The sequence below is a fragment of the Rhinoderma darwinii genome, chromosome 6 (assembly GCF_050947455.1).
Source record: "Rhinoderma darwinii isolate aRhiDar2 chromosome 6, aRhiDar2.hap1, whole genome shotgun sequence".
Lineage (NCBI taxonomy): Eukaryota > Metazoa > Chordata > Amphibia > Anura > Rhinodermatidae > Rhinoderma > Rhinoderma darwinii.
In genome coordinates, this window is record NC_134692.1 from 139,797,607 (window position 1) to 139,814,473 (window position 16,867).

The 16,867-nt window shown below is 46.7% G+C and overlaps 4 protein-coding genes across 4 annotated transcripts in view; 3 read left to right on the forward strand and 1 right to left on the reverse strand.

Moving 5' to 3' along the window:
- The window catches only part of PEMT (phosphatidylethanolamine N-methyltransferase), a 165,306-nt gene that overhangs the window by 142,003 nt on the left and 6,436 nt on the right, over positions 1-16,867 (forward strand). The gene's annotated exons all lie outside the window — the stretch shown is intronic.
- On the forward strand, positions 2,241-4,154 carry RASD1 (ras related dexamethasone induced 1). Its single transcript, XM_075831456.1, has 2 exons — positions 2,241-2,608; positions 3,080-4,154. The coding sequence occupies exons 1-2, from the start codon at positions 2,287-2,289 to the stop codon at positions 3,604-3,606; spliced, it is 849 nt and encodes a 282-aa protein (XP_075687571.1). The 5' UTR covers positions 2,241-2,286; the 3' UTR covers positions 3,607-4,154.
- Positions 8,796-16,219, reverse strand: MED9 (mediator complex subunit 9). The gene is made up of 2 exons (XM_075830663.1): positions 16,007-16,219; positions 8,796-9,364 (listed from the first exon to the last, which is right to left on the reverse strand). The coding sequence occupies exons 1-2, from the start codon at positions 16,126-16,128 to the stop codon at positions 9,091-9,093; spliced, it is 396 nt and encodes a 131-aa protein (XP_075686778.1). The 5' UTR covers positions 16,129-16,219; the 3' UTR covers positions 8,796-9,090.
- Positions 16,170-16,867, forward strand: part of COPS3 (COP9 signalosome subunit 3) — a 136,991-nt gene continuing 136,293 nt past the window's right edge. The window contains exon 1 of the mRNA XM_075830656.1: positions 16,170-16,371. The gene's annotated coding sequence lies outside the window, so the exon portion shown is untranslated. The remainder of the gene's footprint in view (positions 16,372-16,867) is intronic.

The following is a 16,867-nucleotide window of genomic DNA, read 5'->3' on the forward strand; positions in this document are numbered from 1 at the left end:
ATAGATACATTGTATACCTGTGTGATGTGTATAGATACATTGTATACCTGTGTGATGTGTATAGATACATTGTATACCTGTGTGATGTGTATAGATACATTGTATACCTGTGTGCTCTGTATAGATACATTGTATACCTGTGTGATGTGTATAGATACATTGTATACCTGTGTGATGTGTATAGATACATTGTATACCTGTGTGATGTGTATAGATACATTGTATACCTGTGTGCTCTGTATAGATACATTGTATACCTGTGTGATGTGTATAGATACATTGTATACCTGTGTGATGTGTATAGATACATTGTATACCTGTGTGCTCTGTATAGATACATTGTATACCTGTGTGCTCTGTATAGATACATTGTATACCTGTGTGCTCTGTATAGATACATTGTATACCTGTGTTCTCTGTATAGGTACATTGTATACCTGTGTGATGTGTATAGATACATTGTATACCTGTGTGATGTGTATAGATACATTGTATACCTGTGTGCTCTGTATAGATACATTGTATACCTGTGTGATGTGTATAGATACATTGTATACCTGTGTGATGTGTATAGATACATTGTATACCTGTGTGATGTGTATAGATACATTGTATACCTGTGTGCTCTGTATAGATACATTGTATACCTGTGTGCTCTGTATAGATACATTGTATACCTGTGTGATGTGTATAGATACATTGTATACCTGTGTGCTCTGTATAGATACATTGTATACCTGTGTGCTCTGTATAGATACATTGTATACCTGTGTGATGTGTATAGATACATTGTATACCTGTGTGATGTGTATAGATACATTGTATACCTGTGTGCTCTGTATAGATACATTGTATACCTGTGTGCTCTGTATAGATACATTGTATACCTGTGTGATGTGTATAGATACATTGTATACCTGTGTGCTCTGTATAGATACATTGTATACCTGTGTGCTCTGTATAGATACATTGTATACCTGTGTGATGTGTATAGATACATTGTATACCTGTGTGATGTGTATAGATACATTGTATACCTGTGTGATGTGTATAGATACATTGTATACCTGTGTGATGTGTATAGATACATTGTATACCTGTGTGATGTGTATAGATACATTGTATACCTGTGTGATGTGTATAGATACATTGTATACCTGTGTGCTCTGTATAGATACATTGTATACCTGTGTGATGTGTATAGATACATTGTATACCTGTGTGATGTGTATAGATACATTGTATACCTGTGTGATGTGTATAGATACATTGTATAGCTGTGTGATGTGTATAGATAGATTGTATACCTGTGTGCTCTGTATAGATACATTGTATACCTGTGTGATGTGTATATATACATTGTATACCTGTGTGCTCTGTATAGATACATTGTATATCTATGTGTGATGTGTATAGATACATTGTATAGCTGTGTGCTCTGTATAGATACATTGTATACCTGTGTGCTCTGTATAGATACATTGTATACCTGTGTGCTCTGTATAGATACATTGTATACCTGTGTGCTCTGTATAGATACATTGTATACCTGTGTGCTCTGTATAGATACATTGTATACCTGTGTGCTCTGTATAGATACATTGTATACCTGTGTGATGTGTATAGATACATTGTATACCTGTGTGATGTGTATAGATACATTGTATACCTGTGTGCTCTGTATAGATACATTGTATAGCTGTGTGCTCTGTATAGATACATTGTATCGCTGTATGTGATGTGTATAGATACATTGTATACCTGTGTGCTCTGTATAGATACATTGTATAGCTGTGTGCTCTGTATAGATACATTGTATACCTGTGTGCTCTGTATAGATACATTGTATCGCTGTATGTGATGTGTATAGATACATTGTATACCTGTGTGCTCTGTATAGATACATTGTATAGCTGTGTGCTCTGTATAGATACATTGTATACCTGTGTGCTCTGTATAGATACATTGTATACCTGTGTGCTCTGTATAGATACATTGTATAGCTGTGTGCTCTGTATAGATACATTGTATACCTGTGTGCTCTGTATAGATACATTGTATCGCTGTATGTGATGTGTATAGATACATTGTATACCTGTGTGCTCTGCATAGATACATTGTATCGCTGTATGTGATATTATTGCTGTGATCGTCTCTGCCCGGTCTCGCAGTCCTGAGTAGCTGCGCTGTGGTGATTGGGTGACGCAGCAGGGGGCGTGGCTGGCCTCTCTATATAAGCGGAGCAGGCGGCGGGCAGGCAGCACTCGCAGTCTCAGTTTTATCCTTATGCTGCTCAGCGCCACCGCTCCGTGCACAGTCAGAAGCAAACTGACCGCAATGATCAAGAAGATGTGTCCCAACGAGGCCGAGCTCAACATCCCGGCCAAGAACTGCTACCGCATGGTCATTATGGGCTCCTCCAAGGTGGGCAAGACCTCCATAGTCTCCCGTTTCTTGAGTGGCCGCTTTGAGGAGCAGTACACCCCGACCATCGAGGACTTCCACCGCAAGTTCTACAGCATCAGAGGGGAGGTTTACCAGCTGGACATCCTGGACACCTCCGGGAACCATCCCTTCCCTGCTATGCGGAGACTATCCATCCTTACTGGTGAGTACATCTACAATGCATGACTGGTCTGCAGAACTAGCAATCTAAAATCTCATCATCTTCTGAAAATAGAAGTTCTTGTAGGATAAGATTATAATTCCTGAGCTGTGTGGGAACTACGACTCCCAATCTTGCAGGTTGCTTTGGTAGCTTTTAAGTTGTTGAGATATAAGTGCCATAAATAGTCCCTCATGTAGCATTAAAGTTCTGCAAAAAGTCCCAGAAGTTACTTTATTTACTAATCCTGGAGATGTTTGAGAACCTCAACCCAGGAGAAGACCCATGTATATGCCTAGTGCTAGTTCTGGATGAGTGCAGTAGATGAGATGGGTGAGGGTCTTGGTGTCTCCTTAGCTTATGAAGTCGTGAGTCCCTTTAATAGGTAACGCTCCTACAGGAACTGCAGAGTCTAATGATGAGTCCTCCATGTCTTCTCCAGTCACTAACCTCTCCCTCTCCTTATCTCTCCAGGTGATGTCTTTATCTTGGTCTTCAGTCTTGACAACCGAGACTCCTTTGAGGAGGTCCAACGCTTGAAGCAACAGATCATTGAGACCAAATCCTGTCTGAAGAACAAAACCAAGGAGAACATTGATGTTCCTCTAGTCATCTGTGGCAACAAGGGCGACCGTGATTTCTACCGAGAGGTCCAAGCCCATGAGATTGAGCAGTTGGTTGGAGAGGACAATAATTGCTCCTACTTTGAAATCTCTGCCAAGAAGAACTCCCAGTTGGATGAGATGTTCCAGGCTCTCTTCACCATGGCCAAGCTGCCTAGCGAGATGAGCCCTGACCTCCACCGCAAGGTCTCCGTCCAGTACTGCGAGATCTTGCACAAAAAGTCCATCAAGGGGAAGAAAGTGAAGGAAGACGGAGACGCCTATGGCATCGTGGCTCCGTTTGCCCGCAGACCCAGCATCCATAGCGATTTAATGTATATCCGAGAAAAGGCCATCGGTGGCCAGAGTAAGGACAAGGAGCGATGTGTCATAAGCTAGGGCCGACCCGTCAACAAGCCAAGCGGGCTTTATAAATATATACATAGAGAAACAAAAGATCTGTCCGTATTCGGAAGAAAAAAAAAAGTTGAGGCATGTCCGTAGAGGGGAAACCGTTTTGCCCCCCCATGCCTTGTGACGGGTGGTCGGGCCATCAAGGTTGATGCGTGGAAGTGGTGGCCAGCCTTGCTGTTACTGGACTGCGACAACTTGTCTGTCCCAAGCCAAGAAGTGGCGGAGAGCGGTGTACATTGGTCTTGGCGGACGTCGATCGAGCTCTGTGGGAGTTGTAGTACTCCGTCCGCCTTCACCTCCTCCTGTGCGGGCTACAATTTGGACTTGTATTGTGTTTGTAGGGGGGGAGTTTAAAGTGAAAACATCGGACTGTATGGCGCAAGGACTTATAGTGACTGTTTACATTGTGCTTGGGCACTTCACTGGAGTATTGTACATGGATCTGAACAAATCCTCTTGTTTATACCTGGTCAAATATTTCACTGTCATCTATTTTGTTTTTATACATAATAATAAACAAAGTTAAAAACATATATTTGTCTGTATCTGGTACTTCTGATCATAAACGATGAGGCTGGCCGACATTATAGCTGGGGTAGAACTATAACTCCCAGCATGGCGGGACAATTGGAGGGTTGCTGGGGGTAGAGGGGTCTTACAAGGCTGTATATATCAAGTCCAGGCATGTACTACAGCTGAAAACTGCACAAAATATATAGAAATTTGACATAGCCTGAGCCAAGAGGTGATGAAGCAGCTTCCATATACCGCATTAGATCAAGTGTCCGCATGCAAGCCACTAGAGCTGCCACACAGTGCCACCTGCTGGCCGCATGGGGAATTGACCATTTAAAGGGAATAAGACTGGACTTGGAACAGTAGGAGTTACCATGCTGGGAGTTGTAGCTCCATAGAAACAAGTGCCCTGGAAGAACCTAGGTAGAGCGATGAATTTGATTTCTAGGACTAATAAATGTTTGAATCTAGACAACAAAATGTTCAGGTGAAAAATGGTATTTAATAAACTGCACTAAGAAATTAAACTCCAAATTCATAAACCTTTTTATAACTGGATTCATGGGTGTCTCTGAAATAAACCCCTATCACTCCATATTACTGTACCCAGGATAGAAAAATAAACAGTTTTTTCCTACAATGCATTTACATTTAAAGGGCCAGTAACCATAAATCAATGGCATATAATAAAACTCCAGAGAGGTGTCTGATCTTCGTCACACCTATGGATATAAATGTTTCTGGAGGTTCTCCGCACTGGAGAGATGTGAAAAAGTAGTGATCATGGGGAGGGGAATTTTCTACAGTTCATCATTCATCCCATTGAACTCTAGCCAGCCCCAATCCCTAGTCTGAAACGACTGATAACCGAGAATAATGGATTGCATTTAGCTGCACCGCAAATGGAGAGAAGAGGTACAGGGTGGTTAGTGTCCCTTTAAGAGGCCCCCATCATTAATATTTTGCTCAGAGATTATATATAATCTCTATCAAACCAGTGGTCTCCAACCTGTAGCTCTCCAGCTGTTGCAAACCTTTTAGGGCTCATGCACACGACCGTAGCCATGTGCACGGCCGTGATTTTCGGGTCGGCCGGCTGAGGACTGTCAGCCGCGAGCCGCCCACAGATCGTGGGACATGCACATGGCCGCGGCCATTATTTTCAATGAGCCCAGACCGCAGAACACGGCCATAATAAGACCGGTCTGTTCTTTCTGCGGTTCAGGCTCCTGGGCCGTAAAAACTACGGTTGTGTGCATGGCCGCATAGAAATGAATGGGGCTGCAATTCTCCTGTGGATTTTTGGGGGAACTGCGGCCGCAAAAGCACGTTCGTGTGCACGGCTCCATGCACTCGAATGTGTTTTTGCGGCCGCAATTCACCTGCAGAATTGCGGTCCCATTCATTTCTATGGGCCCATACAGACGACCGTGGTTTCCACGGTCCGTGCATTGCCCAGGACCCTGGACTGCAAAAAGATAGGACACGTCTTATTACGTCTGTGTTTTGCGGTCCAGGCTCCTAGAAATGAATGCACGGCCCACGGGTGAAACTCTGCGGCCGTCCGAGCTGAAAATCACGGGTCGTGTGGATGAGGCACTCTGAGGCTGTCAGGGCATGCTGAGAGTTGTAGTTTTGCAGCCCTAAGCTATGGCTTGGCAGGACACCCGGGCACACCCTCACATAAGACACGATCTGCTCGGAACTTCAGGCCGTCACGGCTGTTTTTGTGATTGAGCTTTCATGGCGGGTGTAACCATCTGCATTAAACATGTGCATTCATGGGATGTTGGCGCCACGTGGGGGGTGGGGGTGCAACACCCTGCCATATCCCTGTTATTACCTGTAATCTATTAAAGCCACAGCCTGATCCTTACTCCCACTGTCAAAGTCCTGGGATGCTGCCGGTATCATCCAAAGGATTAAATAAATAAAGTGCGGTCGTCGTAAACCGGTCCTCAAAACGCTCCGCAACAGGCTCCGCCGTCTCTCAACAAGTCACTAGAGAATAACCAGCGCTTCTCCGAATTACACATCAATTTACAGGAGGCAAAAAAGGGAATTCTCTCTCCAGAATCCTGAACGGCAAATCTGCCTAGTGATCTGATCGGAAAGCTGGGTGACAAGCCCTGTGGCAGCTGTAAAGGCGGCCATAATAGAACCGGAATGACACAATGTATTACACAAGATATATGGGTAGACATGTGGCGCCCTCTAGAGGCATTATCCAAGGACAAACTGTGTAGTGTCCTGCCAACCTTACAGCATCACCCTTGAGATGCCCACAATCCTTGGAGGTGCAAAACCAGGCAGCCAATGGGCATCAGATGGAGGTCACGTCATGCTATAGCGCCCCCAGTGGGTCTGGTACATCACATACTAAGTGATGTACTGATAAGAATATGGTCACCAACCCCAAATTTTTCAATGTTTGGAGAGTAATTTTTTATACAGGGAAAAAGGGTCTGGTATGGAACGCGACCTTCACCCACATTACTCACAGAATCCAGGGGAGGTGGATGATGAGGAGCAGCAAAGACCGGAGAACATCAGCTTCACCGTGACGATTGATTCCCAGGTATATTTTGTGCCTCCCTCCCCCGCCTCTTATTGCAGAACCCTGGAAGCCGCAAAATGAGTGACTAACAGATAACACATCTCAATCCCTTCCTGCGGCTCCGGAGCTCGGCTTTAGTCATCCGGCCTTACCACGGCACACACTGAAGCTGCGGCGTGATGACACGGGTAAGAGCGCCGCCTCGCGCACCTTCTTCCAAGAACCTTGATTAATTATATTTTATTAAGGCTTCATTAACGTAATCATTGACGTCTTAAGAGATGGGGCACGGCTGGCATCATCACCGACAACCTTAATCTGCAAGTCCTGTGATAATTACACTTATTGCAGCGTCCCTGCCGTCTGAACACAATGGAGTGCCCATGATGCAGCCCATTAGTTGGGCACCGCCCCTTTAGGCTGCAATGGCGGAGAAACGCGGCAAGTAAAAAGAACTGGTACTATATGAGCCCCGTAGTGGTGGATGGAGGTCCGGCCGCTGATAGAGGTGTTTCTGTGGACAACCCCTTTTGGCAGCGATGTCCTAAATGTGTGATCGGGTCCAACAACAGAGACCCCCAACATCTCCACAAGGAGGGCTTTCTACTCCCTGTGTTAGGGTATGTTCACACGGCCTATTTACGGACGTAATACAGGCGATTTACGCCTGAAAAGACGGCTCCATTACGTCTGCAAACATCTGCCCATTGATTTCAATGGGTTTTACGATGTTCTGTTCAGACGAGGTGTCATTTTACACGTTGCTGTCAAAAGACGGCGCGTAAAAAGAAGTGCAGGTCACTTCTTGGGACGTAATCGGAGCCGTTTTTCATTGACTCCATTGAAAAACAGCTCCAATTACGTCCTTAATGGACGCCGTGAAAAACGCGAGTACTTGCATAAACGTCTGAAATTCAGGAGCTGTTTTCGCCTGAAAACAGCTCCGTAATTTCAGACATAATTTGTTAAGACGTGTGAACATACCCTAAAGGTGGCCACTGACGTCACTATAGAGGGTGCTGCCACATCTGGCGCCTGAGGTGGCCTTAAGACCCGTGCCAGTTTAAGGACAATCAGCGCATGAGGGATGGTTGGGGAGTGTTGAGGGGTCAAGCAACGCCTGCGGAGGTGACCACACGTGCTGTCATTCTCCATTGAAATGAATGAGCGTACTCTGAGGTTTCCATTCACGTTAGTGGAGACCGACCATGGCTGCTTCTCCAATGAGAACAGGATCCCCCAACGATCATAATATCATGGCCTGATAATGAGATATAAAATGTGTTACACTATATTACAGGTCATGTGGATAAATGATATGAAAAGGGAATCAGACACCTTTAAAATAGTGCATACTCGCTGAGAACTCCCCTCTGTAAATGGTACGGCCCACTGACCCGATTGGCCCGGGAAGGACAACTTGGCTGTATCCACGGCACCTTAGTAAGGCTATGTTCACACGTCTTAACAAATTACGTCTGAAATTACGGAGCAGTTTTCTGGCGAAAACAGCTCCTGAATTTCAGTCGTTTTTGCTCGTACTCGCGTTTTTCGCGGCGTCCATTACGAACGTAATTGGAGCTGTTCTTCAATGGAGTCAATGAAAAACGGCTCCAAAAACGTCCCAAGAAGTGACATGCGCTTCTTTGACGCGGGCGTTATTTTTATGCGCCGTCTTTTGACAGCGACGCGTAAAACGACACCTCGTCTGAACAGAACATCGTAAAACCCATTGCAAGCAACGGGCCGATGTTTGCCGACGTAATGGAGCCGTCTTTTACGCCTGAAAAGAGGTCGTGTGCACATAACCTAAAAGTCATGGATGGGCCCACTTTGTCCCTCGAAGCCATTTACATCTAGAGTATAATCTAATGTAACACCCTGAATGGCGCACCGGCAGCAATCGGCTTGTCTTCACATATATCTTATGTCAACAGGTGTCTGTTATAGTGACAGATCCCTTTAAAAAAAAAAAAAAAAGGGAAGAAAATAAAACCTGGCACCTCCTACACAGACCTGCTCCCTCCACACCCGGGTGACACCCATTCATTACCTCCATGGAGAGGTTACTTAGTCACGTGGTCACAGAACGCAAGAACAATTCTAAAGAAACTCGGTCTTGTGTATTTCCAAACATTACATAAAAAGTTATTACGTCCTGGACCGAGCGTCGCTCCAGCATAAGGGACCAGGCGAAAATCTGCCCCTCAAGACGTCCTACGAGGCCGCTCCATATGTCAGTAATGTCTTTGTCTGGTAGATTGATCCACCATTGATGAGTGACGTCGTTGCGTTGACCCCGCCGGCACGTGTACATACATTGTCTCAAGGTCACGTTGTTGGGACGCTGCCAACATTTGTGCCCTATAGTCCACCACTCACGCCCGGATGGGATCCTATAGTCTGATGCTACTCCCCTCCCCCTCCTTGGTCCTCCTGATACAGGCGATCGTTTCATCTTTCGGGATCTCGAACATGCAGAGGCTTTTGTATTTCTGCAGGAGCTCGTTCTTGGTCTGGACCTGCGCTCTCAGGCTCTGGAGATGCTGCTGCTGCTCGTCGGGGCTCATGTCGATGCCGGCCATGTTGTTGATCTGCTTCCTCATCACTTGGAACTTGTTCTTCAGGTCGTTCAGATCTTGGTAAACGTCCTGGCTGTCCTTGTCCATACTGGAGAAAGAGGAGCGAAGAATAAAACAAACATTTTTATTTTATATTCATCAAGTTTTATCTACCCAGAGCTGCATTCATAATTCTGCTGACTGCCATTTGGAATCCTTTAGCGCTGTGCTGACACACGCACCCCCCTGACATCTTAGCAGAGATCTCGTGATGCAATGCATTGTGGGACACATAATTAGGTGTACATTACATCCTCCATAGTGCAAACATGCTCGTTATAGACTATGAACCCGCAGTTCCTGCAACCTGAGCGCTAACAGGAAACCAGCAGAATTGTAAATGCAGCTCTTGATGTGACTGGTGTATAACTCAAGATCAGTATAGGATAAGTAATGTAAAACATTTGCAAAGACACTCCACATAATGTGCAAAACTTATGTCTAGTGCAGGTTCGGAGGGGGTGGAGCATGACACAGGGACCCAAAAAAATAATTCCTGTGTCATGCTCCACCCTCTCTATGCACAACGGTATCAATACATCCTGGAGCGCTTCTTTAAATTAACCTATTGTGGGGAGTACCTTTTAAATACTTTACTCATTGATCTTAGATCATGTGTTATCCTCTAGTCACATCCAAAGCTGCATTTATAATCCTGGTTGGCATATGGAATAAATATGACAGATTAGTTAGTGCAAAAAAATAAAGAAGAAACAGTTAAATGACAAATTCACCTCTGCTGCTCGTCGCAAAATAAAAAAAAATAAAAAATCACAATTAGGGCATTGGTAAAACCCAGTGCGGTGCCGATTGAGAACGGTGTTATAAACTAGTGGGTTATATATTGAGCATGTATGAATCCTGTTCCTCTTTGCGTCAGCGCTTCCCGATGCCGGAGATTAACTGGAATCCATCACGTCCTGTATTACACCCAGGACGTGTAACCTGCAACGCGTGAAGTAAAAAAACAAGATATCGGTTTATGGCGGCCGCTGATCCCGGGTGAGGAGAGGCAGCGCTATAGATTAGCAGACGCCGCTGTGCCATTACCGTTGTGTAAACACGCTTGTTGTTGTAGTAAAACGCTTATCCCAAGCAGACGAGGACTCGGGATCTAGATAGAGATCTGCCGCCAGATGGAAGCTATTGTCTTTCATATGCATTCTTTGGAGGTCTACGCAACGACGGGCGATTCAGGGCATAGCTCCATATTTATATCCTCTCTGAGAAATAGCATTTCGGTCGCCTGTGCTGCTCCGAGTAGACAACGTGCTACTCCTCCGACACTACAAGGACCAGCAGGCGGCCATAGACGTGACAATAATTTGTCCGATCTGATCGTGATTGAGCGATAATCGGCGCACCTTTGGTGCTGAAAGGGTCAATTCTGTTCCATTCCTCCATTTGTCGGGCGCACTTTGACCAACGACCGGAGTTGGACCACTACAGTCCCTTTATGGCATCTTATTGATATGCTATAAAATCGAAACGGTGCAAAAATTCCATCAAAGGAGGTGTCCGATTTAGGAAACCCGATCTCTCGCTCTGGAGGACTCAGCACATTGATTTCAATGAGAATTGTGTAATACCTCGTTTCCCCTATGGGAGTGCTGCAGGGAAATTAAACACAATGTCAAGTTCCTCCTTGGATTACAGCGGATCAAAGCGGGTCCCACACTCCGTGACCAGTTTATCACCGGGGGACCCTTTCAACAAAAAGGAATTGTCCGAAGTAGAGAACCGCGTTAACAATAAATCGGAATATTTCGCATGTGGGGCAATGTAAAAAAATGACAAAAATAAGTTCTGATCACAGCAAGATACCTTAGCGTTGATGATACAACTGCGTGGATGTGTCTTGAGTCAGGCCGGGTGGAACTCACTTTTGGCCCTTTAATTGTGCCCATTGGGTCATCTGTGATAGGACATGGTAACGATGCCGTAATCTAAAGGGAATCTGTCCTGATGAAGAATTCTAAGAAGAAAGTGTGTAATAAGGGGGTGACGGGACATCGGATATAACGGTGACCGTGATTAACTTGGAAGTGTAGGAATTACCACGAATCCGTCTCCGACAAAGGATGTACCCGCCTGTATGTGGCAACCCTATGACGTCTATACTGCGAGCCTCCGGGATGACCTGTAAGGGCACCAGCTACCTGCATATTATACCACCTCACATTCCCTGGCACAGGATTAGTGGCAGTCATGATATATAGAACTCTAATTGAACTTAAAGGGCTGGTCCAACGTTAATGTGTTTCAATTCCTTACCATGCTTGCTGACAGTGAATGTGAACATTTTTGTTTATAGCCACCCTGCTCACACATCTGAGGTGTTTGTTTCAATTGTATCCAGTCTAGACAATCATCTGTGAGCTAAACACATCAGAAGAACAAATCTTTCTTGTCCTGATAGTTTGCTCCAAAGTATCAGCGCAGGTAAAATGTATCCCCTGGGTTATCAGTCAACTGTCAGGTGAGAGAAATTTCAGGTCTGAACATGTTTTAAGCCTTTAAAATTTAAATAATAATGTTCCCATTCACAGACAGCAAGCAGAGATCTTTTATGCCTGTGTGTCAGTCTTTACTGAAGTTCTGGTATTTTATTCATAAAACAGCAAACTCAGGATGAACTATGCTGAGGGTCCCTATGAGATAGGGGAGAGCTGCAGCGCAAAGGTTGCAAAACATTTGAAGACATAGATCCATCTCCTATACTCTTCCAGTTTAGCTACGCAAACTGATGGGTGTGGCTTAACCAAAAGAGGGTGGAGCTTAGCATGCCTGGCCTCCCATTAAACACCAAGCACTGAGAGGGAGACTTCTGCTGCAGCAAGCTACCTCCCAACCTAAGCCCCGCCTTTTCTCAAAACTTATTGGGGGAAAAAAAAAAGTATGAAGGCGCATGCCATATGGTACGTTTTTTTTAAATTTTCCGCCGCTCATGGCACTTTTACACAAAATGGGTAAGTTTTATCGGAATGGGGTGGAGCCGCCCATGGATTCACAGATTTACTATAAATAACGCCATCAACGGGTGTAAATTATAGCGAGAATCTACGCCTGCTCTCACTTTCTGAAGTGCGGACAGCAGAAGATGCAACACATTTATTAAAGGGGCATGCGCCTCTTAATAAAATGTGTCACATTTTACTCCTGCGGGCTTTAGGCTACACTCACACGAGCATGACAGATTTCCGCGCGAAAATCGGTCCGTGTGCGTTGCGTTATTGCATCCGTGTGCTTTGCGAGTGGCATGTGTTTTTCACGCACTCGCAAAGCCCTTTTTTTCCAATGGAATCTATGCGCAAATAATGCGCAGCACAAGGATGTGCGTCCATGTGCGGTGCGTGGTTTTCACGTACCCATTGACTTCAATGGGCGCGTAGGTGCGTGAGAACACGCCAATATAGGACATGCAGTAATTTTCAACGCACAGCACAAGGACGAGATTCACGTTCGTGTAAATGGGCCCTTAGACTAAGACGAGCGCATGAGACGTAAATCTGCCGCATTGTTTCACGTGCTCTAGGACGGGAGGGCAGACAAAATGGATAACTCCATGGGCACGTATATAGACCGATATGTTTCCCGGATATTATTTTATTTAAAATTCGTATCCCTGGACAGGAAAACGTGACGTCTTCAAGGCAAAGTAAAAATGTTGCTTCATTGTCTGTGACCGGAATTGTGGATTGATCAGAACCTGAGCACATATAGTAATAATCAATAGGAGCCACTTATCAGCCTGCGCAATGCCAGGGATCGATGTGACTCACCGGAGCTAGCGGCTTAGCCCAGAGTTCGCCATTAATACGGCATGGAAACGGCTGAGGACTATACCCATACATAACAAAAATCTATATATACATAAAAAGGTTGCAAAAAAAAAAAAGCGTAATATTATATTGGAAAAATAAACCTTGTAATTGCTTAAGTTATGACAACCAATCACATGGCAGGTTGTAATAAGCTTACTGTAATACGGACCTATGACGGGACAGATCCAAGGTGAGGGGTCCCTTTAAATAGATCTAATTGCTAAACAGAAAAACTGGCCTGGTTTCCCATAGCAACCAATCACAGTGCGGCTTTCATATTTCCTGAGCAAAATAAGAAATGAAAGCTGCACTGTGATTGGTTGCTATGGGAAACAAGGCCGGTTTGCCTGCGAGACATTTTTGACGAGGTCCAATGTTCGGGACTGGCCTTCCAGTCCTCCTGTATTTGCCACCGTTTACGGTTTGCTCTGTTCATACCGACCGTATTCCTTAACCTGTCCCAGATGGGACCACCTTGTGGTTCTTCCATTATTTTGAGGTAAATATAAGCTATGTTATGTCGTGAAGGAATTTTTTCCTGTTGCCATAGCAACCAAGACACCAGAGCTGGCCATTTGACCAGCAAATATTCTTGTTGAAGTAACATTTGGGGGTGTGGCTAACAAAAGTGGTTGTCACCACAATAAGTGTAGGCGGCAATAATGGTTGCTATGGGCAACAGTCATTTCTATTTGCGCTTTATAAATGTCCGCCTACTGCAAATCACGGGTATACGGCGTCCACGAAAATATTCCATCTGCCTATTGCGAGCCCTGTATGTTTACAGCGACACTAACCAGGTTTTAGTGTTACACGATTAATTCATTCATGGCGGTTTCTCAGTAATCATTTAATATGCAGGCGGCAGACGGGTGGAGGGTAATATTACCTCAGATGCAGCCTGAGATCATGGAGATGATGTGTTATTATTATGTAATTGGGACATAATGCAGGTGAGGGCGACGTTCAGTACAGCTGGCGAGAACGGAGCGCTCCTGAGTGTTCATGTCGCAACGTACAGACTTATGTCCGGGAGCGCGCTTGTGTGTTACGCCGCCTCTTCTGACAGGAAATAACTTGAAATACTGGTCCCTGTCACTTTAAATCCCCAGTAAATAGTCGTCTGTCAGGATGGTAAACATTGTATACACTCAGGTTAGTCTTGTCCGGTTCTGGAAAAGCTGGATGACAACCAATACGAACACTACAGCTGCATAAGGGGTTGACACCCAGCTTTACCAGATTCCTGAACGGCAGATCCGACTAGTTAGAAAGATCACATACAATGATACAACTAGGAACGACGGGGATGTGAAGCCAGAGCCCCTCACCCCTTCATAGTAACGCTTTAGGGAGTGGCACTGTAATGATGGGGGCAGTGGAGCCGACGCTTAAGGGGGTCACTGCAGACAACACTGTTATAAGGGGGTGGCGGACGGGGTCTGAGGCCGACGGTGTTATCTGGGAGGGCTGTAATGTGGAGGGGGCACTACATCCTGCACTGTTGTGTGTGTTGTTGAGGACGACACTTATGGGCGGGAAAGAGCTGAACCCAACGCTGGTGCTATGTGTGTTGGGGAGGAGGTGCTGCAGCTGACTTATTGGGGGGGCTACTGGCTGAAACTTATGGGGGGCTGGGGCCGACGCAGTTCTGGGGGAAGCTGCGCTGGGGCCGACGCGCCTCTGGGGGAAGCTGCGCTGGGGCCGACGCGCCTCTGGGGGAAGCTGCGCTGGGGCCGACGCGCCTCTGGGGGAAGCTGCGCTGGGGCCGACGCGCCTCTGGGGGAAGCTGCGCTGGGGCCGACGCGCCTCTGGGGGAAGCTGCGCTGGGGCCGACGCGCCTCTGGGGGAAGCTGCGCTGGGGCCGACGCGCCTCTGGGGGAAGCTGCGCTGGGGCCGACGCGCCTCTGGGCGAAGCTGCGCTGGGGCCGACGCGCCTCTGGGCGAAGCTGCGCTGGGGCCGACGCGCCTCTGGGCGAAGCTGCGCTGGGGCCGACGCGCCTCTGGGCGAAGCTGCGCTGGGGCCGACGCGCCTCTGGGCGAAGCTGCGCTGGGGCCGACGCGCCTCTGGGGGAAGCTGCGCTGGGGCCGACGCGCCTCTGGGGGAAGCTGCGCTGGGGCCGACGCGCCTCTGGGGGAAGCTGCGCTGGGGCCGACGCGCCTCTCGGGGAAGCTGCGCTGGGGCCGACGCGCCTCTGGGGGAAGCTGCGCTGGGGCCGACGCGCCTCTCGGGGAAGCTGCGCTGGGGCCGACGCGCCTCTCGGGGAAGCTGCGCTGGGGCCGACGCGCCTCTCGGGGAAGCTGCGCTGGGGCCGACGCGCCTCTCGGGGAAGCTGCGCTGGGGCCGACGCGCCTCTCGGGGAAGCTGCGCTGGGGCCGACGCGCCTCTGGGGGAAGCTGCGCTGGGGCCGACGCGCCTCTCGGGGAAGCTGCGCTGGGGCCGACGCGCCTCTGGGGGATGGGGGGGGGGGTTATGCCAGGGTGCAATCCAAGCTTCTATCACTCAATATTTTGGCAGTTCAGGAAGTGTTTGCATTTAAGTGGTAACAACACATTGAGGGGCTCTCTCTTTTTCCCTGTAACACTTGCAGGCCATGGTGGGATTTGTAGTGCCATGCTAATCCAAATAGTAAATGAGTATACATTAAAAAGGCTGCAAAATAAACCCTAAACCTGCACTTTACCTCGATCTCACGCGCTGCTATAATGTACACATATAAGAATAGGATTATTTAAATTAAATAAACAGGATACAGTATAAAATATGAGCGCATGCGTATTTTCAATCTTAGACATGATGATCATAACTAAACAGCGCGCATGCGCGCGAACATCCCAGCTCCCGTCTATGCAGGAGGAGCGTTTACCATTTAATAATGTCGTGAACCAGCGGTAAAAACGTATAATCTTCCTCCTCCTCGTTGGTTTCCTCCTCCTCTTCTTCCTCCTCGGGTTCCTCGCCTGCTCTCGGTTGGCTTCCAGTTGCCATTTTTTTTTTTTTTTTCAGGAAGCGAATAACCGCGTCAATCGACCAGCGACGTTAAGACACTCTGCAGATGGACCTCTTTCGTAATGACGCTAAAACTACGCGACGCGTCTCTCGATGACGTCACTAATGCGCGACAACGCTGTTTCCATGCTGTCTCCTGTTTACCTATCTGTGAAGAACCTGATCATTGTGAGAGTAGCGTTGTCACTGCTGTTATAGAAGCTGCTTTTTGAATATACAGATGTCAGTAAATGCTTTGTTTTAATTATCTTAAACAGGTTATGTAAAATGGGTAATTGTTTATTTCTCTGGTATAATGTAATGTCAAGGAAAGTAACTTAAAAGGTCTGTTTGCTACTAAATGGTTCTCTAATGATAAGCTGATCAGGAACGATCAGCAGTAATATGTGGGGGAAGCCTGCAAGTGTTTAAAGGGGTTGTACCATCAGGACATCCCCTGTCCATATGCCCTATTAGGACATATGGATGTCATAAAAGGGGGTCCCCCGCTTGGGACCTCCCTCTAAAAGCCAGAAAAGAGAGCTGCACTGACGAACCTGGCCCATTCATGTCTTACTTAGAGGGTCGTTCACATGTTCGGCTGGCCACAATTTCCCCAGGCAATAACAGCTGATTGGCAGGGGGTTTCCGAAGTCTGACCTGCAATAATCAGCTAGCTTCATTTTCAGAAGGTGTTGTGGTGGGACAACCCGTTTAATTACCCTGCAGCACCCCCACG